At 38.1% G+C, this 24,984-nt stretch overlaps 1 protein-coding gene across 1 annotated transcript in view; it reads left to right on the top strand.

Moving 5' to 3' along the window:
• LOC127428282 (forkhead box protein P4-like) overlaps window positions 1–23,987 on the top strand; it is a 161,339-nt gene extending 137,352 nt beyond the window's left edge. The window contains exons 12-18 of the mRNA XM_051676537.1: window positions 1,415–1,616; window positions 3,390–3,466; window positions 3,833–3,934; window positions 11,231–11,352; window positions 12,769–12,835; window positions 16,703–16,875; window positions 17,361–23,987. Of these exons, the coding sequence (XP_051532497.1) occupies window positions 1,415–1,616; window positions 3,390–3,466; window positions 3,833–3,934; window positions 11,231–11,352; window positions 12,769–12,835; window positions 16,703–16,875; window positions 17,361–17,508 (891 nt within the window). The 3' untranslated portion in view covers window positions 17,509–23,987. The remainder of the gene's footprint in view (window positions 1–1,414; window positions 1,617–3,389; window positions 3,467–3,832; window positions 3,935–11,230; window positions 11,353–12,768; window positions 12,836–16,702; window positions 16,876–17,360) is intronic.
• Window positions 23,988–24,984: the final 997 nt, after the last annotated feature.

Genomic DNA, 24,984 nt, shown 5'->3' with positions numbered 1-24,984 from the left:
TTCAGCTATGTAGGTCCTCACAATGCAAGTGAATGGTTGCCAAAATTTTGAAGATCCACAATCGACATAAAGGGAGCATAAAAGTAATCCATATGACTCCAGTGGTTAAATCCATATCTTCAGGTACAATTTGATAGGTGTGGGTGAGAAACAGATACATTTGTAAGTCATTTTTTATCATAAATATAGAGAATAAGGATAATTTATTGTACAAATATACCCACACCTATCATATCACTTCTGAAGATAAGGATTTAACCACCAGAGTCACCTGAAGTACTTTAATGTTGCCCTTACGTGGATTTTGGAGCATCAAAATTTTGGCACCCATTATCTTATATTGTATGGACCTACAAAGCTGAGAAATTCTTCAAAAATTTTCGTTTGTGTTTAGCAGAAGAAAGAAAGTCATACACATCTAGGATGACATGAGGGTTAGTAAATGATGAGAGAATTTTCATTTTTGGGTGAACTAACCCTTTAATTTGTGACATTTGGAATCGATTAGAGCTGTCAATCAATTAAGATTTTCTGTCCAGCTGTGTTTAAATGCCAGAACATGTTATCGTCTTGTGCTGTTGCTAGTGTCAAGCAAGCCTGAGTGTGGTTTGTTGTCTGTACAGCTGCAGGTTATCTATACAGGTGAAGTTCCGCTTACTGCCCCCTGCTGAATTGCTCCGATGGTAGGAATATTCCCTATTTCGGTGTGGGGGCATGATTTATTGCGTATTTTTATTATTTTTTTTAACATAATTTCTTTATACAATTAATCACATTGAATTGACATTAAATCAACGGTCCTTGTATCGGTATATCAATCTGATTATTTGGCCAATATTTGGCCATTTTTTTTTTATTATCATCAGCAGTCAGTAACCGTACCTGCTTAGCTAATATATTCAGCAATATTGAGTACATCTCATTTGCTTTCAATAAATTGTAGTATATCAAATATGTTTAGCAGTTGTATTGGCAAAAGGCCACCCTGCTCTCTAGATCAGCATCGGCATCAGCATTGGCCTTTGAAGCTGAAGTGTGTCATTTCTGCACCAGATGGAATTGCAGATTTCAGAAAACTCCCCCGTCTTTCACTGGTTGTTCAAACAGATAGTCCCGTCCCAAACTCACACCATTGGTCAAGCCAATGGTGGTGTGCTGGGCTAGACGGACCGCTAAAACAAACAGGAATGTTATGATTGCGCCACAGAGTGTTAACAGTGTTACTTTTAGGTGAAATCAACCTACAAATGGCTCACTTATCGTTGACTTTGCATTTTAAGCTTTGATACGAGAAAGAATTTAAATATCGAAAAAATTACACAAATAACCCAGTATTATCAGTCGCTATTTGTTAGTTGTGATTGGTCAGTTTTATTGTCAGTAAGGTTTAAACCTTGCATTTCCTCCACTTTAGCTGAATCTGGCCTCCAGCATGTCACTGTCAAAAAGAGAAAGCGAGGGGTTTCCTGAGGGCTTGCCCCACCCCCCCACTTCTGCCGCCACCCCCATCACCCCCATGAGACAGGGACCCTCCGTCATCAGCTCCTCCAGCCTGCACGGAGTCGGACCCATCCGCCGGCGCAATTCTGACAAGTTCTGCACCCCTATCGCCTCGGGTCAGTGTCATAACTGCACACATATACATTAGATAAATTTAAAGGTGCTGTAAGCATTTTCTTTCATCGAAAAATATGCAACAAATGTTCCTACTCCCTTACAGATATTAATGAAATAAGTGTCCTGAGATATCTCACTGGTCTCTGTGACAGCTGTAGACTTTGTAAACAGCAAACAGAAATGTGTCCGCTGACACTGACGCTTTTCACCTGTTAATCTTTTTGCTCGTTCTCATAGTGTTGTATTTGAAGCAGATCATTCGTAATGTTTGTCAGTTGAGAGCGCTATTGTGCCACTGTTGAATTTGACAGCCACAATGATCTTTGGAGGGCGGGGTTTTGGAATGATTGAATTCGCGGGGTTATGGCTAATTCAACGGCTCAGTCACGTTAAAGCTTCAGAACACTAAAATCGCTTACAGCACCTTTAAACAACTCAAGTTTTTAGATTAAATGTATGGTACAACGGGGCTAAAGTCTCCACGAGGTAAAAGGCTCCATTGATTTTATTTTCTCCCAAAGCACTAAATAGAAACAAAAACTACCACAGCACTTTCCTAAACACCTGTTTGTCACTATGAACTGCAAATTTTTCCTGATCCATGAGATCACTGTGTGTGGTGTCTAAAGGTTGATTTTGAGACAATTTGTTCTATTTTTTTATATTTTTTAAAATGTTGCAAATGTATGTAGCTATCAGAAAATCTCTGAAATTAACACATTTCCTTTGAGACGAAACACTCATTTATCATTTTCAGTTTTGTTTAAGGTCTTTAAATCAAACATTTTTCAATAACTGTCCAATAAGTGTTAGGATAGTATTTGGGGTAAAAAGCCCCCCTGTTGCAGGGACTAAAGGCCCCAATAAAACACATTGTTTTGTTTGTTTGTTTTTAAGTCGGGCGAATAGATTTGTTTTGAAAAATTTTCAAAGTGGGCTCACATTGACGCATCCAATCATAATAGAGATTAGTTTGCTGATAAAATACTTAAGATGTAATAAAATGCCAAATGTGTTTGAAATTAACAGGAAATTGTTGACTTTTAAGTAGTTATTTTGAGTAAGCATCATCTTAATTTGTTACTCAAAAAAGCATCTTGGTGTCTCAAAATGATTTGCACTATAACTATTGCCCTGTATCTACACGATATCACTTTAAACCCCCTAGGGGCCTTTTTCCCCATGTGAGGGAGCATTTTACCCCAGGTGTGGGGTAAAAGGCTCCCTCACCACCTTTTTTTAAAAATTAATTTTTAATCTAAACAACTTACGTTATTATTTATTTTCACACAAATTATGTTGCTCCATCAATATTCAATAAAATGTTTTTTTTTTTTTTTTGTTTTGTTTTTTTTACCTTGATACATTTTGTGACCATAAAAAGTAAACATTTCCTTAAGGGGTGCCTTTAGTCCCCGGAAAAGGGAAAGTGTTTGCTTTTTTTTTTTTTTTTCACCATTTTAAATCGCATTTTGCATTCAGTGGTTCATTTCAAATAGTCCTGCAGTTTAACAGTTTTTCAAAAGTACAAATATAGTAGTCTCTGAATTAATATGAGGTCATAGAAGCTGCAAGTTTAATTTAAAATGAGAATGCGGTTTAAAATAGTTTTAGATGGAATATAGCATGTAACACTGCTGGACATGTCATCTTTCCAAAAGTATTTAATGTCAACTAATCACATATTGACACACTGAGAGGTCGACTTCTATATAGCTGAAATATGTATATCCACACACTTGTAATAATTCTTGCTGGTCTCTCTATTACAGAACTTGCACAGAATTGTGAATTCTACAAAAACGCTGATGTCAGGCCTCCATTCACCTATGCCTCCCTCATACGGCACGTAAGTCAGCCTGAGTATGCATATATGTGTGTGTGTGTGATGTGTGTGTGTGTGTGTGTGTGTGTGTGTGTGTGTGTGTGTGTGTGTGTGTGTGTGTGTGAGACATACAGATTTGTACTGCGTTTTCCGTACTCCAGTGCACTTGAGTTGAGTTCAAAGGTGTGCACTGGTAACTAAGGATTTATGCGCATCTCTTAGCTCGGTGTCAGTCATGCTGAAATGCACAGCACTATCCATAATGCACAGGCTGCCCATCTGGAAACGGACCATTGGCTAATGTTTCACTAATAACAGCCATTTGAATCACCTCTTGACAACTGCTCACACTCTCTCTTCCGTTCTCTCTCTCTTCATTTTTTTCACCAGGCCATTCTGGAAGCCCCTGACCGACAGCTGACTCTAAACGAAATCTATAACTGGTTTACACGAATGTTTGCCTATTTCAGGAGAAACACAGCGACATGGAAGGTAATGTCCCATTAAATATGGTTTTTAAACATTCAATACATTTTAAACCCCTAAAGAGCGTTAAAAGGTTTATAAAGGGTATACTTTGTTCAATAGTTGTTTGATGCGCAGACATTGTGCACAAAGAAAATATTGGGTTTAGAAATATTGGGCTGCATGCTGACTGTTAGCATGGCGAAATTTACATCACATGGACACGCGGACAACCCAAGTCTACTTTGGGCTAAAGGTTTATTCACAAATTCAGATTTTTGACTGAAATTACCACATCAAAATTTTTAAACAAAACAGTGTATCTTTGTGAACCGCTGCACATCGAATTTGAAATTTTGCTATGATCAGTTGTTTCTTTTTTTCATTTGGAGGCTAGGTTGATTCATTTTTAATTATTCAAAGATCAAACAAATCGTTCAAATATTCAAACCTGAGAGCGATGAACTTTTGACCTCTGACATAAACGGTTTTATTCTTTCGTGTCAATTTGACTCATGACATGAGCCAAAGAAATTTCTGGGTAAATGCATAAAGTTGCATTGAATCAAATACAACAAGACGAAGGATTTACACATAAATCCGCTTGCCTAATTGTTCCTGAAAAAGGCCCATTGTGTGAACATGCCTTTATACCTCAAGAACCTGTCTTCAGCTGTCACAATATACCAAACACTTACAGTTAAAGGAAACAATCCTGGTAACATTGTTTAGAAGATCTAGCTTGCTTTAGTTGGCCTCTTGGCAGTGAAGCTGGAGGGCTCCTTCTTTAATGCGAGTCTCGCAGAGATAACGAAAGAGCAGAACAGACGTAGCCCATTGTTCAGCACGGCCCAAACCAAAAATAAATCCTCCCTCTGTGCCAAGGGGTACAGCGGGTACAGCAGAGATATGGCCTTCTGTGCCGCTCCAATAACAGTGAGGTTATTAATGATGCTTGCCTTCACCTAGACAGCCAAGTTATGACCCGGCCTTTCAGTTTTTTCTTTTCTATTCCGTTTTTTCCCAAATTTTTTGGTGTCCTGATATGCTCTCCTCATTGTTGTGAATGTTTGAGGTGGAGCACTCTGTGATGTCAGCCCTCCCGAGTGGTGTTTGATATGTGGAAGGAGGAAGCAGCAGTAAAGGGGGTTGCACACCAGACGCAGCAGATGAATGACATACAGTGTCTTTAAATACAAAACGATTGTTTTCTATGAATGTGCATACACCGCAGATCGATGGACATCAAACGACAGCCCTAAGCCATGACTTCGGGGGCTGATAATATTTTTGCCACTCGCAGTTTTTCATTAAATTCAAACAAAATCATTGTTTAGGGACATACCTTCACTGTATTTAGGGACTTTAATTTAGGCTAAAGGAAACATTGTGTATAGCCAACAATGTAACAGAAGTATGGCGTCACGTCATGCCTAACAGTGGCCTTCATCCTTGACTATATTCACAATCAGTGTTTGGTGTAATCTGGTCACAAAGTAACAAGTTGCTGTAATTAATTACTTTTAGTAAAAAAGTAGTGTAACACATTACAATTTTAATTATTGTAATCAGATTACAGTTACTGACTTTCAATTAAGTTTATTACTTTTATATACATACCGTAACTTGGTTTACGCATATTTCTAAAATAATATAATTTGTTTAGAATACATTTAAAACATGAATTATGTTGAAATGTGTGTCTGTTTTTGTTTCTGTGACAGCTGAATGGACAATAAAAATTAACAAGGAAGAAATACAGACATTATTTTACATTTATTGGGCTGAAAAACAAAAACCTTTCTGTGAAAAGTGTTTTAGAAAGTAACTTAAAAGTATAGTAATGTGATTACTTTTGCATGAAGTAACCAGTAAATTATTCTGATTATTATTTTAGAAAAGTAATAAGTAATTTGTAGTGGATAACTATTTTTAAGTAACTTACCCAACACTGTTCACAGTATAGCCAGGTCTCTTGTACCTTCCTGCTTATAACATTTGGTCATTTTCTTACCCTTTGGAATTATGCATAAAACAGTCAGAGGATACTTGCAGAGCCGAACAACTGCCCTCTGGTTCTGTGTGTATGCTCACACCCTCAAACACACTTGTTAGGTGACACTTTATCAGTCAATGGGCACGTAGCATTGCAATGCAGCATACGCTTATCAGGCTGTTTAATTTGGACTGGCTGATCAATGTGCAGAGCAAGTTGTATATCAGATCTGCATCTCCTGACCACCTCCGACATGCCACAATCCTCTGGAGTCCTCCACAGGAGAGCTGCCCTCCCTTAGGCACAGAACCTGGCTTTCCTGGCCCCTGTGAACCAGCTGCTTTTATCCTTCCTCCTTCCACCTGTGTGTTCGACTCCAAGCTTTGATCTCCAATCAGATGCTATAACCACATGATGTCAATACTAGACATCAACAAAGCTGTGTGTGCCTGTTGCGTGCACACATTCTTATCTCTGTCCTTTTAATATTACAAAACACTTTTTTATTTTTTGTCAATTCTCTTCTGTCGTGGCTTTTAGTCCATTTCTGTTTGCTTTGATGCCCTCTAAATACTAGTGTACTCCTAAATGTTGACAAAATTCGCTTTTAATAGTGAGTGATACGCTTTTAAAATGAGCGGTCTGCCTTTTCCTGGGTAAATGGACCAAAAATATTGCACTACACAGATTCTCCAATCAGATCCTCTCTAGAATAAGAATGCCAACAGTCCAGTTCCAGAAGTAAAAACAACATTTGTACTTTCTTTTTTCATAGGGGAATTGAGTATTAACAAAAACTTGCAGACCTTTAAAGGCAGGCTTACTGTAAGCTCCGAGACTGATAATCGATGGTATACACTTCTGCTGAATCCATCAATCCACGTTATTTCAAATTCATTTTTTAAAAATCGTGTTTAATAGTTTAATTCCTGGTGAACAACTACACTATCCATGATCCTGAAGAGAAACGATTCACTAATTAGAGAATCGTGGCCAACAAACCATGGCAAAACAGCCAAGCAACGACCGCCCACTTCCATGATGCACTGCCGTTGACGTAATCATCTCCCTACACTCTCAAACTGCTTATATATTTGTATATATCTGAATATGTTGCAATATACGTTAAATATATTGATTCTGTCTAATAATCAGACACTTTAAATAAACAGTTTTATATTTTTCCATCGTGTTTAATTTGATTACGTAATTCGCAATGCTTCATGGGATTGTAGTTTATTCCCTCAATAAAGTCATTAAGTACACAGTTTTGTACCTTTGTCTTTTTGTCTGATTTTCAAATACTTTTTAACTTTAAATAAAGCTTTGTAATGTCTCCAACCTACTAGAAATTAGCAAATCATCAATTCAATCAATTCTTTAAAAAAAGCCAAAGAATTATGAGCTCTTCAAAATGTCTCATCCAAAACTTCTAGTTTTAACAAAAAGAAATGTCAACACAGGAAAGACAACTGCGCTCATCAAGCCATTCTATGGGCTGTGTAACGTTTTATCTAAACTTGCTATTCTGATATTTTGTCGACCCGCACACTGAGCTCTCTCCCCCTGTCCAGAGTAAAGACTGCAGGCTTTTGGTGTAGCACAGGATAAAGTGGTCATTAAAGGCCCGCGCCGAACAAGTAACCTTGCCATTTAGTGGCCCATCTCCTCATCACCCTGCTCAGCCATTAGTTCGCCCCTCACAAAGATGTGCTAATACATCCCTCACTCTCCAACACCCTTGTCCTCTCCCTCCCTCCATGGACCAGGAGCTTGGCAAAGTGCTGTCAGGGCAGGGACTAAATGGATGCCGCGTAGAACAGCTCGCTTCCTGTCAGTCAGTCAGTCCCCTCATTAGCCATTCATGTGGCTGGGCTGAGGAGGTGCTGCCCCACATTCAGCCAACACTGGCCCAAGACTCATTTGTGTGCCTAATCCTCTGGAGGAGAGGAAGAAGAGAGCTACTGAGAAGGTGAGGTCAGAGAGAGACGCTCATAGACAGAGGGCGGAGAGACAGAACAGTGGGCTAATAGCCTTGAACCGCTGCAGCACCCAGGAGCAGTTAGTGAGCTTAGCCAGTGAGAGTTGAGGGGAATGAGGCGAAAGTGGCAGGAATATTTTTAACAACTCATTTCACTTTTATGAAATTTAACAATTAATGGATATGTCTACTTTTCCACCACCAGAGTCCCATCCTTTTTCCCTCCCACCTTTTCTCCCTCTCTCTCTCTCTCTCTCTCTCTCTCTCCTCTTTTTTTTTTTTTTAATAACTCCACTTTCGCACTCATCCTTCTCTCTTGCCAGTCATTTGGCACCGGTTTTAAATATAGAAAAGGAGATGCATGTTCTCTGGTGCTCTTAATGACCATCTATATTTCAAGAGTCAAGTCCAGAGAGAACAGGAAGTCATTGATCAGTTGGAGTGTAGGTCTTATTTGCAAGATGGACAGTGGCTGAAAATGCAAATCACTTCCCATATTTCTCAGTGCACCTTTTTTTATTTTTTGGCTCATGGAGATGTCACAGTGTGTATCTGTCAGCAATTTCTGTAATTCTCAGTTTTCCATTAATGTCAACTGCACTTTTTTAAATTTCTCAAGAGTAGTTTTATTAATGATCGTGCATTTAAATTTGGATAATATTTGTAACCCACATTGATCATTTATTTGGGCCTTGTTCTTGTTATAAAAGAATATTAATGGCTTCGATTCCTGTTCTTGTTTTCCACAGTGGAATATTTTTCCAAGTGTCTGCAGAAAGTAATTCATTACACCAGTACATAGTACTTCCTTTGCTAGTGTGTAGAATGAGTTTTTTTGTCATTAAAGACAATAGGATGTAATGAAAATTTAAATTACTTGCTTTTATAAACACGCTCCTGGTCTTATTGAGCATGTTTACATGCATGTTCTTACACCGATTATGCTTATTAAGTCAACAAAGTGTAAGGTCATGTAAACGCCTTAAACGGTTTTCCTACGGGGTAAGGTCATAAATTATATAAGCACAAACCGTAAATTTTTTACCATTACCTGGATTTCACATTGCATGTAAGCACCTTTACCAGCATTCTTACTGGCTCATCCAATGTGTGCAAGTGTTGTGCACATGCTTATTTACCTTTTGAGCCGAGAATAACCCGATGATTTCAAGTCTCATAAACAAAGTTTCTAACTTTGTCAGGGGGGTTTGTTTTCTTTTAGTGTGCTGATATTTATCAGCGTATTGCTGCGCATGTAAATGCACTCATTAAGAATGATTCATTGACGCATGATTTCATCAAAAAGTAAACAGGGTTGCCACAGTCATGAAAAATCTAGAAATATCAGGGAATTTTGAAAAATGTTAGTTCCAAGCCTGAAAAAGTCACGGGAATTTCTACAGTGTCTGTACATTTTTTCTATTTATGCTCTGCTATAAAATATTCCATTGGCTAGAAATCACTCTTCATGAGTGCAATCTCTGTAAAATGATTGTAAAAATCCTAATAAAGTAATCGTGAACAACTAGAAGAGTCATGGAAATTCATTGGTTTAAAGATGTGGAAACCCACTTTTCTGCTGACATTACCAAGCCCTGTTTTTTCCTTTTTTTTCTTCTTTTTTTTTTCCCAATTTGGAATGCCCAATTCCCAATGCGCTTTAAGTCCTCATGGTGGCATAGTGACTCGCCTCAATCTGGGTGGCGCAGGACGAATCTCAGTTGCCTCCGCATCTGGGACCATAAATCTGCGCATCTTATCACGTGTCTTGTTGAGCGTGTTACCACAGAAGCATAGCGGTTGTGGAGGCTTCATGCTATTCTCCACGGCATTCACGCACAACTCACCATGCACCCCACCGAGAGCGAACCACATTATAGCGACCACGAGGAGGTTACCCCATGTGACTCTACCTTCCCTAGCAACCAGGTCAATTTGGTTGCTTAGGAGACCTGGCTGGAGTCACTCAGCACACCCTGGATTCGATCTCGTGACTCCAGGTGTGGTAGTCAGCGTCTTTACTCGCTGAGCTTGCCCCCTTACCAAGCCCTCTTTTTTGCCAATGACCACCCACTTTTCACGACCCAATCAATTTCTAAATGATAAAGTCATGTTCCAGCCTGCATTTGTTTTCTTGTTGAATATCATAATACATCACATTACAGAAGTAAAATCAGTTCGAACGCTGTTTCATGTTGACTTTAAGTTCTACAGTACATGTGTCCACTGTAGCTGTTCATTTCCAGGCTTATTAATGTACAGACATGAAAAGGGATCGCTCGGGCGGATGAGATGGTAAAATGGCGGCCATGGTGTCATCCCTCTTTGTGTGGACACCATCACTGAAGGCTCTGAGACCCGTCTGACACATGCATCATCTTTCTAATATTGCTATGCCCCTCAACCTTCTCCTGAGCTACCACCCCTCCAGTCACACACACACACACACACACACACAGCTAGGCAGGCATTTTGTTTATGTCTGCCGAGGCTGACCCCCTTTAAATTGCTGCTAATGTTTTAACTGGGAGAATTAGTCTTTCATCACGGATGGGAATGCAAATAAAATCTGTGAGGTGGCAGGCTGAAATTGGGGTCATACTCATTTGCAAAACTAAGCATCATCGCTCCTGCGCGGGGAAATTTATTCAAAGGAGGGAGGCCTCGCCTGATTATGGCACTTGTAATTATGGTTAGGAGTGTATTCCAGCATCAGCAGTCCCTCTCTCATGGATTCGGAAAAAAAAAGAGTGCGTCTAAAAAAATACACAGGATTTAATTATACACAAATTAAAATTGGTAATTAAATTGGGCATGAACAAACTACAAATAGCAGATGAAAAGGAAGGGGCCTCCCTTGTGGGTGTTATTCTAGATAGTGGCTGATTAGTGAAATTTAAAATAAAAAACGGGGTGAGTTCGCTGCTTGTGTGTAGGGTGCATCGTTTTCTTTTTCCCCCTGTTTAAAGATACTCCCACTGTTATGATGGTGTGGCACCACATTGTCACTTCTCCTCGGTAGAATGTGCACTTAATTGGTTTTGTGTGTCTTTGAGATGCATGTGTGTGCTTGGTTGGTGGGGAGGGAGATGGAGAGATATGCTCAGTCGACACATCCCTGTCTGAGCCATACAATCTTTTGTGCTCATCATCACGTGCGCTCTTTGAATTAGAAAGCAGGTATAAAATTGATGCCATTATTAAAGGCTGTTTTATATCAGTCCTCGCTATAATTGCATTTCCAGCAATGACGGCAAAGCAATGGCGATTTTGCTTAAGATACCTATGGTGGAGAGTCAAACCCGAACAGAAACTGACTTCATCTTTGTCGCTTTTTCTGTCCCAGAATGCTGTGCGCCATAACCTGAGTCTGCACAAGTGCTTTGTGCGCGTGGAGAATGTCAAGGGTGCAGTTTGGACTGTGGATGAAGTGGAATACCAAAAGAGGAGACCACCAAAGATGACTGGGTATGTAGACTGGCCTTTGTCACTCAGATAGGTGTCATTTAAAGGAATAGATCCAACATGATCACACAAGAAATCGATGTGTACCCTGAAATCAATCCCATAGTGCCCAATTACTGACAAGCGCAATACCCTGTCAAACGTTTTTGCATCAATGCAAGCATGAATACATTTTTCTCTAGTGCAACCTCCGACACAGGTTCTGGTTCCGAAGAAACCATTTTCGCTCTAAAATAAAGTTTTTAATCCAATGATACTTGCATTTCTGTTGACTAAATTACGTCATTTACAACAAAAAATACTGCTCACTTTTTGGCGCCACTCTGTGGACATTTCACCTGGAATCTGGAGCTCACATGTGCCCTTTCGTTCAACAAAAATTCCAGCTTCGGCCGCTGGGGGCAGTGATTGGTGAAACAAATTCAAAAAAGCACCATGAAAGTACCACAAAAGCACCATAAGTCTTCTGAAGCCACATAATAGCTTTGTGTAATGAACAAACCAATATTTAAGTTGCCACTGAAAATCTTCCCCTCTGTTGTAGTTCTTAAATCAAATAAGGCACCTTTCTAATGCGTCACATAAGTTTTGGTGTCAATGAAACCAAACCTGAAGCGACCAGTGGTTCTGCCGCCACTCTTCATTCTTAATGAAGAATCCCTGCTGAGACTGTCTGAAGCTTTGTAGTGTCAAATATGAGCCTGTATTTAACTGCTCAAATGAGCAAAGTCATACTTAATTTAAAATAACATGTGTAACAGTGTATTAAAACAGCTGACGACTATTTATTCAGCGAAAGTTGCGAAAACAGCCTTTATTCCTTTAGCTTAACCATAAGCTTGTTGGTCTGGTCTGTAAGTGAGGCAATAATCGTTATTGGCATGTATGATTACCGTAATGGGCTTCCCATCATTACCCTATTACTGACTCTCTAGTCAAAAGCACAAAGGTCTCTTTTATGCCTCGCCTGCTTGAATTTGCTGTGTGTGTGTTTGTGTGCGTGTGTTTTTCCCATCTGTGTCTACACTGTTTAGGGTACATTGTGAGCAGATGCACGGCAGAAAAGCGTGCCTGCTTGCATTTGTACAAACAGATGTTACATGCCGTCTCAAGCATTGCCAAAGAGACGACTGCAAATTACAGAGCCGACAGCCTGCACTCCAGATTTCAGCCCTGTAGCACAGACAAAAAAAGAACAAACAGTAGTGTGTGGTTTTTGTGCAGCATGCTGCGTCAATATGCTTGTATTATCCTCCATTGTTTGTGCTTTTTTGTTTATCTCGTTTTGAGTATTTTTCAATGGGTTGTGAAACTTTAACACACACGCTTGCTGCACACACTTTCGTCAGATGTGTTCGATTTTGTAGTAATCCACATGTGCACTTAATGGTCCTCTCTCTTTCTTTCTCTCCTGCTTAGAAGTCCAACTCTTGTGAAAAATATGATTTCTGGACTGGGATTTGGCTCCCTGAATGCCAGCTATCAGGTGAGTGTGTGTGCCTTCTGTACATCTAATCAACACACTTATACAGTCTCTCATGAAAATATAAAGTAATTTTAAAACTAAATAGTAGTTTTTCCAGGCCTGGAAAAAGTCAAAGCAATTTCTATAAAGAATATTAATTTTCCTAATTTTGCTCTGATCAGAAATATTTCATTGGCTCAATAAAGCATATTGGGGGAGTAAAAATTGCTTGTTCACAAACCGTTCTTTTCAATGAATTGGTTGATTCACAGATCAGTCCGAATGCAAGCATTATCTTTGCATTTTAACAGACAATGATGGAGAACTATCTTTCTGGTTGTATGCGAACATGTGTAATTTTTATATTATGTTATTATGTTTAATACATTTTATTATAAAAATACTTGTGTTATGGTTGTACTTTCAAAACAGTGTGATATTTTAAACATTTATTTAGTTTCCTGCAAGCAGCATTGTAAATATCTTTTGCATGTATTTATTTATTTAGTTATTTATTTAATTTTAAACTTAGAATTGAGTTGAAATTATTTTGAATGGTAATCAATTACATGTCAAAGATGCAACCATCAGAGCTTTTGTATGCCTGTGGATGGATGGATGGATGGATGGATGGATGGATGATGGACGGAGGATGATGGATGGATGGATGGATGGATGGATGAACAACTACTTACTATACGGAGGGAGGGAGGGACAGAGGGATGGACGGATGGATGAACAGAGGGATGGACAGACAGATAGATTCCATATGCAGTAATCCCAAGATTGGAAGGTTGTGGAAATTCATTGGTCAAAAAGTGTGGAAATCCTGCCTGGTACAAGATCAACTGCACAAGGGCACTTAAAACTATTTCCTCGTCTAATTAGCCGCTTCTCCCAAACCTCCTCTGTTCTCCTCCCTCCAACGCACACATCCTCTCAGCCAGCCGTATGTGATTTATAGCATCAAATATTTGTCAATGAAGGTCACAGCATAAAATTAGTGTCTGTCCTAGAAAATCTGAAAGCCACAGTGTCACCACAACTCCCCTGTTCAGATTTCCGAGCCACGTGGGTCGCCCGCCTATCTCTGTGTTTTCAATGTTTAAGTGTGTTTTTTTCCCCCAAGAGCGATGTGTGATGCGACAGAGATGGATTTGGGAGGTTAGCCTTTGTGCTTGCGTTGTGGTCTGAGTGTTTGAGCGCTTGTGTGGCACTCTCACTCTCTGTCTGTCAGGTCTGTGCCCATCCATCTCCTCACAGGACAAGCAGTGTCATCCCAGCTAATCATGGGCCTACACACTCACACATACACACTTCAACCGCCCTGGCCCAGTTTGTCCCACTCTGACCCTGCAGGCCATCTCTATGGAAATGGAACTGCTCATCCTGAAAAGGCTGCAAATAAACTAGCATTTAACAAAAGAGCAGACACACAGAGGAGCTCTGATGTACACACAACAAATCCCTGACAGCAAAGAGACCAAAAGAGTGTGAGAAAACTGTGGTTTCAGACTATTTATCTTAGTGAATTTGTAATTAGAAAAAATAAATAAAGGTGAAATGTAAAATTTCTGCACCATTAGCATCATCAAACAAAATTGCAAAAATAATGATTGGCGTCAAACTGTTTTCCTAAACTGTTGGTTGCTGTGTCGGTTTTGACAGCACAACACTGTTTACACTTTTGGGGAAAATGAACCTACAAATGACTTATATTACATTTGTCTCTGCATATTAAACTGGGATAGCGGGGCCTGGGTAGCTCAGTGAGTAAAGACGCTGACTAGCACCCCTGGAGCCGTGAATCCAGGGCATGCTGAGTGACTCCAGCCAGGTCTCCTAAGCAACCAAATTGGCCAAGTTGCTATGGAGGGTAGAGTCACATGGGGTAATCTCCTAGTGGTCGTTATTATGTGGTTCGCTTTCGGTGGGGCGCATGGTGAGTTGTGAGTGGATGCCACGGAGAAAAGCGTGAAGCATCCACACGCGCTAGGTCTCTATGGTAACACGCTCAACAAGCCACGTGATAAGATGGGCGGATTGACGGTCTCAGACGCGGAGGCAACTGAGATTCGTCCTCCGCCACAAGATTGAGGCGAGTCACTATGCCACCACGAGGACTTAGAGCACACTGGGAATTGGGAATTGGGCATTCCAAATTGGGGAGAAAAAAAACTAAACTGGGATAGCAGAAAGGACTGTATTTTAACCAAAAGTTGCACACTTCGCAAATAAAAGATCACACTTTCTTGGTTCACTTCAGTTAAACCTTGTCTGACCCTGATCAGCTTTCTCACCACCACACAGTCTCCATATAGTCAGAACGAATTTCCCTCAAACTCTCTCAAACTCTTTCATTTCTCTCTCTCTCTCTCTCTCTCTCTCTCTCTCTCTCTCTCTCTCTCTCTCTCTCTCTCTCTCTCTCTCTCTCTCTCTCTGGGCAGTATATTTTGGGTACTCATGACAGTTTGAATTGGCATGAGTAGCACATGAAATTTCAGTTTAGAAGTGACTGCAGGGAGATGAAGGAAACCAACCAGAACTGTTTTCCGTTCCACCTTTCCCCATACATTAAAATATCCATTTGTATAATTATATGTTTTTAGTTTTGTATTTACTAATAGGGATTTACCATTACTTCTGACTTAGACCTTGTTTGTTTATTTTGTCCTTTCGCATGATATTTTTCACAAAAACATATGTCGGTTAAAAGCGGTTAAAACTGTACTTTTAGATACTCTGCTTTTAGTAAATCAATAGGAAATATTAATTTTAGATTTCAACATTCCCTTTGCAAATAGAATTGTATAGAACAAGAAGCACTACAACAGATGGTATGGCCCCCACAGAGCCCAGATCTCAACATCATTGATTCAGTCTGGGATTACATGAAGAGACAGAAGCAAATGAGACAGCCTAAATAGATAGAAGAGCTGTGGCAAGTTCTCCATGAAGCTTGGAACATCTTCTAAGAGGACAACATTTATATTTATATATTTATTACTTAAAATGAACAAGAGATATTTAAGATTTTGCCATATTTCTAGGACACTAATCAAATAAGCAAATTGACAAAATTGACAAAAGGTTTTTGGAACATTCTCAAATAACACCGGGATGACATGGATCATCTGGTTTAACACTTACTTGTGGAGTCTGTGACAGCTTGTGTGCAAAATTAGCAAATACAAATAAATTACAAAATTCATATGAATATTTCTGATTGTTATGCTGAAAATATAATTTGTAATTTTAAGTGTAATTATTAGAATTGTTAAAATATAAACAAATGCACAATAGAAACTTTTCACTAGTGATTTCAGACTTTCAGTGCCCCTTTATACTGTGTGTCAGCATCTTTTTTACTGGGGTTTAATTTCTTTTCCCTCTAAATAAAGACAAATAAACTAATTTTGGAGGATTTACCAAAAATTGTTAATGTGCATATCATGTGTTAAAAAGTTTTGCTTCTATTATTCAGTTATAGAGATGCTGTTGCATCTTCCTGAGGGAAGTTCAGTGTAATACGAGTGCGAGTCAGTGTGTTTCTGGTCATCTCAGTAAGCTTTAGGGTCTGTTGTGTGGAAGGGAGGAGACCCCTAGTGGTGAGACAAGCCACCCTGCAGCTCCACTGTAAACCTCTGCTTCCAGATCTCTCACCTTTGTCTGTATAGTGATGGGTCTATCCAGCTGTGTCCTGACTCCCTATACATAAGTACAGCTTGCAGTTGTCTTCCTCAGCTGTATTCAGACCTCAGAACTCCCACATAGCCTTCTGATTTTACTGCAGGCAACATGTGCTTTGTTAATTAAATCTCTCTTGCCTTTTCATAAAGGCTTCATACCTTTAATTTAATTGAGGTTTATACATTAATGTGTGTGCAGGCTGCACTTGCGGAGAGCAGTCTAGGTCTTCTGAACAGTCCCACCCTGATGAACAACAGCACAGGTGCAAGCCTCAACATGCTGCATATCGGCCACGACGATGTCAGCAGCACAGTTGAACAGGTCAACAGTAACGGCAGCTGCAGCCCTGGCCTCTCTCCACAGCAGTATGGGTAAGACCAGTCAACTAACAGCCTGCTGATTACTAGCTAACTTGTATGGCTGTAATAGCATATAGTTTCTTTATTAATAGTGAAGTCCAAATCATCTAAAAATACAATTTGGTAACCCGTTCTAAGAACTTTTATCAATAACATTTGTTATTTACTTAGTATATGGTCAATACTTAAAGTACATTAAATAGTTGCAAATGTCATGACCTTTTGATTAATATTTTTTCATCTACATTCAAGTATACATTATTCATATACATTCTAAGCATAATAAAATGTTCATTAATGACATATTAAGGAAATTATGTGCTACCTAGAATTCAAATTAGAGCTATTTCTAATGTTGCAAACTAAACCAGTTTCAAAGTACTTTAATGGCATGATTGAAAAAAGTAATTAAAATATTATTAATAAAAATAAAAAAAGAATTATAAACAATAAAATAAAAAAAAAACGTTGAGTAAAATGTATTATTTCTGTTTTAGACATCAGGTCCATGTGAAAGAGGAGCCAGCTGAGATGGAGGAGGACAGCAGACCGATGTCCCTCATGGCATCCGTCACTCAAAACCTGAGCATACCTGGTGATGAGCGTGACATGGAGGAGGAGCTTCACACAGAGGAGCTGGAGTAAGAGGAAGAAAGATGGTGGAGGCGTAGCTCACTGGCCAGCCCCTCCCTCATATTCAAAGTGTTCAAGTGAGAAAAACAAAGATAATAACCAACTACAACTTCAAAAACCAAAACAGGGTTAGACCTCATCAGTTCATAATGCAAAAACACACAACATGATTTTTTACCCATTTTTTTTTTTTATGTTTCCCAAGTCGGTACCTTCAAAAAGGCCATTTGATGCTTAGAGCAACTATGATGGACTGCCATATCTAAAGCTACTGAGGGAAACCTGACGAGTAACAATTTTCTTTTTTTTTTTTCTTTTTTTTTTTTTTCAGAAGTCACCTGAGAATTCTCTATTTTTAGTCTTTTTAGCTTTAATTGTTATGTTCTTTGCACCTAAGAACACTGCTTTTCTATGGGAGAAACACACAGTGGTGATTTACCTCAGAGAGAAGTTCACATGCCTGAAAAAAAGAGGAGAAAGATGACAAACATCTTTAGAATGACTTCAGCTCTCAGATTTTTGTATTCATTCAAGGGGATCCTGCAAGGCTCAGTAACTTTGCGATCACAAAGATACAAGTTCACTTATGACAAAAGCAAAGACTGAAACCCAACAAGCTGAAAGACTGGCAAAGGCATACCTGGCCAGCTGACCAATTTTGACTCCGGGGGAAACCGGGGGAAGTGGTATTCTGTCTTTGCATAGTGTATACCTCTCTGATCAGACAGTGACTGTCTGCACCTGCTTTCTTTATCTGATGGTATCCACAAGCACTTGGCGGAACGTGTTTTTCACAAATCTCTTCTTTTGTCAAACTCAAAGCAGAAGTGTTGCTACCCCCCCAAAAAAGGCATTTTTCAGGATAAGGAACTTTGCTGTTGTTCTCCTGTGGTGCTGTCATGACAGCCAGACTGATAATGAGGCTTGTGGAGGACTGGCACTCAGACTTTAATGACTGTATTGTTGATTATAATATGTGTGCAGTAGCTTTCGATTTCTCTTTCAATTTTGTTTTACTTTCATAGTCATTTATTTCTAAAGGATCAACGTTTTTCATTGTGATGTAATTCAACTATTATATGTCTTCTGTTAATGATTGTCTTTTTATTTTTATTTTTTTAACGTTCTCTCACTATTCCAAAAAGGGGTTACATTTGGGAGAGAAGTTCCAAAATCCTTATTCTACAAACTTATCAGAGTTAGTTGAGGATAGCACTTAACGTTAAATGATAGATACAGAAACATACAGCAAACAGAACCACAGATAAAAACTAACTTTAAATACCAAGGTGACAAACCACTCGAACATTTCTAAAGCAGAAAAAAAGCTAATACTAAAGAGACTGAGGTTGAATACACAGTGCAGGGCTCCCTGTAAGATCCTGAAAAAAAAAAAAACTTTACAGGCACTCATATCTCTCTTTTTTTTTTTTTTTTTCATAAATTTGCTTCATTTATTTAAAAAATAATAATTTTCAAATCTGCGCCATTTACTGCTTCATTTCAGAGTTTTATGTTAGAGCCGATTGATATAAGCTGCGATACAAAATATTGCTTAACTTTAAAGATAACACAGTCACAGAATACCTCAAACCACAGTGTTTGCCCCTCACTCTGTTATTACAAAGGGGATTTGTACTGTGGCTTACCAACATGGTGACTTTCTCATTATCATTTCTAAGTTCTGTAGTTATTAGATATATAAAAAGTGATTTGCAATTCACTGTGTGAATAGAAAGTGTCTGATTAGCATGTGAGATTTTGCTTTCAATGAACAATTAAAAAAACTTCTCAGTAGTACCATGCCAAATTCCAAGTTTTAATTTAATATATGTTGCTGTTTTAGTTTTCCCCATTTTACTTTTGTTACAGGTAACCAAAGAGATATTTAGTAAACCAAAAACTCTTTTTATTTATAATTTCTTCTTCCTAAAGAACTGGCCAAAAGAACACAAACACGTCATTTACATATATTTTTTTTTCTTTTTTTTTTTTCCTTTTTTTTTTTTTTTAGTTAAATCGTTTGTTTTTGACTTACACTTCAGAGCATTCCAAAAACCAAAGTGTAAAATGCAAATGCTTTTTTTTTCATTCAACAAAGGAGAGAACTGTTTAAATATATGTTAACCTAATGAGTTATTAACACTACATTCGTTTAAAGGCCAAAAATAAAAGAACAACATGCACACAAACTGAAAAGGAAACAAAAAGCAGTATTAACAAGCCTCTTGCGGTTCCTTAGTCAATGTAAAAAAGCACTTACGATCTGAGGAAGAAAGCTCCCTACCCCATCTTGTGCTCAGGCGATTGCAGTGTTGAGAATGCAGTCTTAGAGAAAGCTTCACCGTCTAAGATTGCAAAGAACTTGACTTGCAAAAGGCACTTGAATAACAGTGATGTACTTTTATGTGACACTAGAAGCCAGCAGCAATTACTCAGCATGACATATGTACATTAAAAATGGTTTACTTAAATAGAATAATTCTTATCAGTATTTCAAAACAAAACGCAGTTTAACGAATACCAAATAGAGCAGGCTAGCATTTCATTGAATAACCATTTCTATAGATTCAGTTTTCTTGCGTTTCGTTTAGCTTACCCAGCCTCTTGAACAGTATTATTTTCCAGACGAATAAGGGATGGCTTATTTTCAAAAACAAAAAGACACATTTAAGGACTGCTCAAATTATTATGTTCTGTTGGAGGATCTATTTCAACATTTCTTTGGTCAAAAACATTTTATTTTGAAGTGAGGTCTGATGTACCTGGTCACAGATGAGATGTGTATGTGCATTTCATACTGTACACTCAAAACACCTTAAAAGAAATAAAACCAAATATAATGCTACCTCCTTTTGAAAACGGTTCACAAAATAGATGTAAGTCACCTATAGTCAATGAATGCCAATGAAAGTCACCTATAGTCATGCAAAAGGTGTAAATCCCTTGTTTTTTTTTCATTCATCCACAAAATAACGTTGGAAAACCAAAATATGATTATTGTTGCATAGCTTTGAAGAGAGTCTGGCTATCACGATTCCAAATTCATTAGCATGAATGGTAACAAATAAACGAGACACAATGAAAAAAAAAAAGATGACTACCTCTCCACCCCCCTCCTGAAAAAACGCTGAGTCCTGTTAAGTATGAAGCATTAAGTGGTCAACACATTTAAAAGGGTCTACTCCAAATCACATATTCCCTACTTTAAGTGATCTATTAGCATAGTGTCTATGTACAGGTCCTCTGCACGGAGGTTTAATTGTGTGTTCTAATTCCGCATGCATAATGAGAGGCCAGGCCAATGAGAGCCATCGAGCTGGCCGGTCATTAGAGCGTATTCAATGGGCCAGTCAGTTGGGTGTCAGAAATGATGATAGGCAGAATGCATTAACGCAGGCCACTCTCGCATGGACCCCGCTTCCCAATTAATGCAAAGTGTTGCTTCATGATGGCTGTGGAAAAAGAGCACGAACATACACACACACACACACATACATACATACACATACCGAGAGGATCGTGACGCTCTTGGTAGCGGTTACTCTGGTAAAACGGGCCTTTATTTGTACCACAGACCAATCGAACAGACTTGGCTGCAGTGAAAGCACTACATGCCAGCAAATGAAAACCAAAATATCCAAAGAGAAACATTGTGCTACAACAAGAACTGAGAATTGCAAAGGAATTCAAAAACTCTCACTAACGAATTGCTGCATTCACTAAATGGACTACATTTGTATTTTAAGGTACACCTGTAAACAAAGCTGTTATGTATGATATAGACTGAAATACATCAATGGTATTAGTGATCGCCATGACTCCATAACTTTTACAAACATGTTGTATTGATGTAATTGTTGTATATTACCGCTTGGCTTAGCTCTCTAGGGCATTCTCTCCTTTTTGTATTTCATTTACTTTTTCCACTTTTTTTTTTCCTTTTGGCTTTATTTTCTGCAGCTGTTTAGCTATTGTAAAGTTTTGAGATCAGAATTCCTATGCTGTATTGCTTATGCTAAAGTGAATGTATTTATCATATTATGTGCTAAAGGTATCATGTTTTTTTTTTCTTATTCTTTTTTTTCCCCAGTTTTTCTGTCATGTCTGGGACGATGATTTTTTACATGTGTATTCTCTCGAAAAAATGAAAAAAAGAAAAGATTAAGAGTTAGAGTAAGTGGTTTAGGTAACACACCTGTTTGTATATTTATCTTAGCTAGGTCTATTTTGATACTTTTTGTCTCTGTAGTGCATTTATGCCTTTTTAAGGAAAAAAGAGAGAAAACAAACTAAAAAGTTGAACTCATTGTGTGATGATACCTCAGAAGGACTTTTCTCAAAAGACAGGACCAAATCTTCAGAAAAAAAAGAAAAGAAAAGAAAAAAAAAAACAGTGAAAAGGAAAAATATTGAAGAAAGAATATGTAGCCCTGTGTTGCTTATAAGAAAGAGCAACTTTAAGGTGTTTTTTTTTTTTCTCTCTCTCCACATGGTCCGTTTAGGTGCCAATATATGTACAGACTCCCTTTAAGTCACACCGTTCCTTTATCTACCATTAGCACTCAAAGCTGTCTCATAAGGCAAAGGTGCGCTAGGTTTGTATAGAAAGCTGAAATGGCCCAAAACCCAGTGAAGTGCATGGATTGGCTCTCTTAAGCGTACATTTCAATGGAAATGCTGTACTTAAAATTATGCTCATAGAGTGTCTTTCTTATTTTCACGGACTTCTCTTGTCTTCTCCTAAACGCGCTCTAATTCCACTCTCGTAGCACTCAAAAAATAGGACCATGCTTTCTCCAACAGACTGGACAAACAATGTTCCCTGCACGTAGAGGTAGACAGAAGTCATAAAGACATTTTTCAGCCACTGTGTGTAATTTATCATTTCTGTTTCATAAATAACAACAATTGCTGTGAACTTGGTGAAGCTTTTCCGTAGTAGCAAAACCAAATACAATTTTGAAAAGGTTTTCAGAAATGCAGATCATCTTCAGTGACCACCAACGGGGGTTTGTATCCAAACAAATGTGTGACGAAGATGACAGAGCAGTATTTTATGTCTCACTATCCTTTACAGCCACAACATTTCTCCACACTACCACCGTTATGCTGGTTCAAGGCCTTTGATAGGCTCAGAGCTCCATTGCCCGGTGATGAATAGCTTTGAGCTGCTGGTCTCCAGGAAAAGGACCCCTGACGGGGAGCTTTGCCCGGTGGTATTAACTTCTTCGGCTAATCAAATGGAACTACCACTTGAGCTCTCCTCTCATTGTATTTTTACGAATGTGTGTACATTTTCAGCAGTGACTTCTTTGTACTTGGTTTCATTTTGATTGGTTTACTTTTTTTTTTAGTTTGTTTTGCTTTTTCCGATAAAACTTGGGGGGAAGAATAGGTGGTGGCTTTGAAATGGTATAGAAAATTTAAAAAAGGCAACTAGCCATCCACCTTTGATCGTTCTAACCCTGGTGACCATGTTTATGCCAGTCACTGCCATTTTTCTTCATGCTGTATAAAAAAACACACATATATCTGTGTATTTGTAACCTGAATCTTATTGTGTCTGTCCATGCAGACAATAAAAAACTGTACAGTAGGTCTAGTTGCATGAAATCTGTACTAATTATTGACAATGGCATTATAAAATGCAATAAAAAATACTTATTACACTGTATAAGGCTGTGCTTTGTTTTGAGAACCTGTTCTACATGTTTACAGACACTTTGAGTAGCATTCATTATTTGTTAAAGGAATGCTCCATCGACAGCATTTCTGGTATATTGTTGATTGCCACAAACAAAGTATCTGGGCTTGTCCCTCGTCTATGTTTCAAAAGTATAGCCAGAAGATTTAAACATATACGTGTTTACATTTTTTTTGTGTGTGTGTGATACAGTATAATCAGGGATTTTCTGGAGTTAACCAGATTACAAGATTGATGGCGTTACTTCGACATGACAATGTTGTAAGATAATATTGGATATAAATAAATAAGGTTAGTAAGCAATTTTATCACACTAAAATCATGTTGATTTGTATAATGTTTATGTCTTGTGGCTATACTTATGAATCAGTGTGTATTTTAGTGTTTATGGACTGCCCCCAATAATTTCCAGATTAAGTGCCTTATGGTAATCATGGTTTTTTTTTTCTTTTTTCTATAAATGAGGGATGAGTCAAAATTATTTTTGGTAATCAACATTATGCCACAAATGCTGTCAGTTGATTTTAACTTGCATTGAAACCAGAACATTCCTTTAAGAATTGTATATAAATAATTGTATCTGGTTGGTCACTAAAAAAAAAAAATTAAAAAAAACAATTGAGAGATTTGAGAGACAAATTAATTAAAGAATAAAAATGCCATCTGAAGGAGTGACTAAAAGCAGTGAATGTTTAGAAATGTCCTTTTTTCAAATTATGACTGGTTATATGTAAAGTTCAATTTGTTTTAGATCTTTAGACATGACGTTATGGTAAGACTTATCTATCTTATCAATAAAAGCATTCTAACCAATGTTCAAATATATGTCTCATTTTAAAAGATACTGTACTTACACAATGACTGGCTAAAGTTACTCTAGTCACAAGCAATTTTTAATTAAGGAGAGCATAATTTTACTCAGTTTGTTGAATATATTATTGCATGGATAAGTTATACTCCCATATCATCACTGAATTAATATTTCAAACGGTCAACGTCATCGATGGAAAATGTCTAGAACAGTGTCCTCATGAATTGAGGTTAAATGGTGTCAGCTGTTCAAATCAGTGTACTTATGCATTTAAACGGCCCTGTCATTACTAAAACTAAAATATTGCTAAAATTTTGAACGCCTGCTAATGAAAACAGCTTTCTGTTCAGGTGCAATTGTATCAAATGAAACTATAGGAACAATGTGGAAATCTCTGTCACTGTGTAAAATTGCACTTTCTAAGAAGAGATCTCCCCGTACCTTCAGTTATGTCAAAGAAAACTGTCATCACTAACAAAACACCTAATCTAAATCATAAATCCATTATTTCAAAAGGAACGATTTGACCAGTGAACAACGACCTTTGACCTATTTTGCTATATGGCTTGCATAAAAGGATTTGTGATGCTTTTGTATTGTTTGTAATTGTATTGTTGCAGAGGATGATGGAGGAAGACATCCTATTTAAAGGGATAGTTCACCCAAAAATTCAAATTCTCTCATGATTTACTCACCCTCCTGGCATCTCAAGATTTTTAGAAGAATATTTCAGCTCTGTAGCTCCATATAATGCAATTGAATGGGTACCAACATTTTGAAGCTCCAAAATCCACAAAAAGAGAGCATAAAAGTAATCCATATGACTCCAGTTGTTAAATCCATGTGTTCAGACGTGATATGATAGGTGTGGGTGAGAAACAAATCAATATTTAAGTGTTTTTTTTTTTTTTGTTGTTGTTTTTTATCATAAATTCTTCTCCCTGCCCAGTAGGGGGCGATATGCAGAAGG

Source organism: Myxocyprinus asiaticus, chromosome 37 (assembly GCF_019703515.2).
Source record: "Myxocyprinus asiaticus isolate MX2 ecotype Aquarium Trade chromosome 37, UBuf_Myxa_2, whole genome shotgun sequence".
NCBI lineage: Eukaryota > Metazoa > Chordata > Actinopteri > Cypriniformes > Catostomidae > Myxocyprinus > Myxocyprinus asiaticus.
This window is presented reverse-complemented; position numbering and strand designations above follow the sequence as displayed.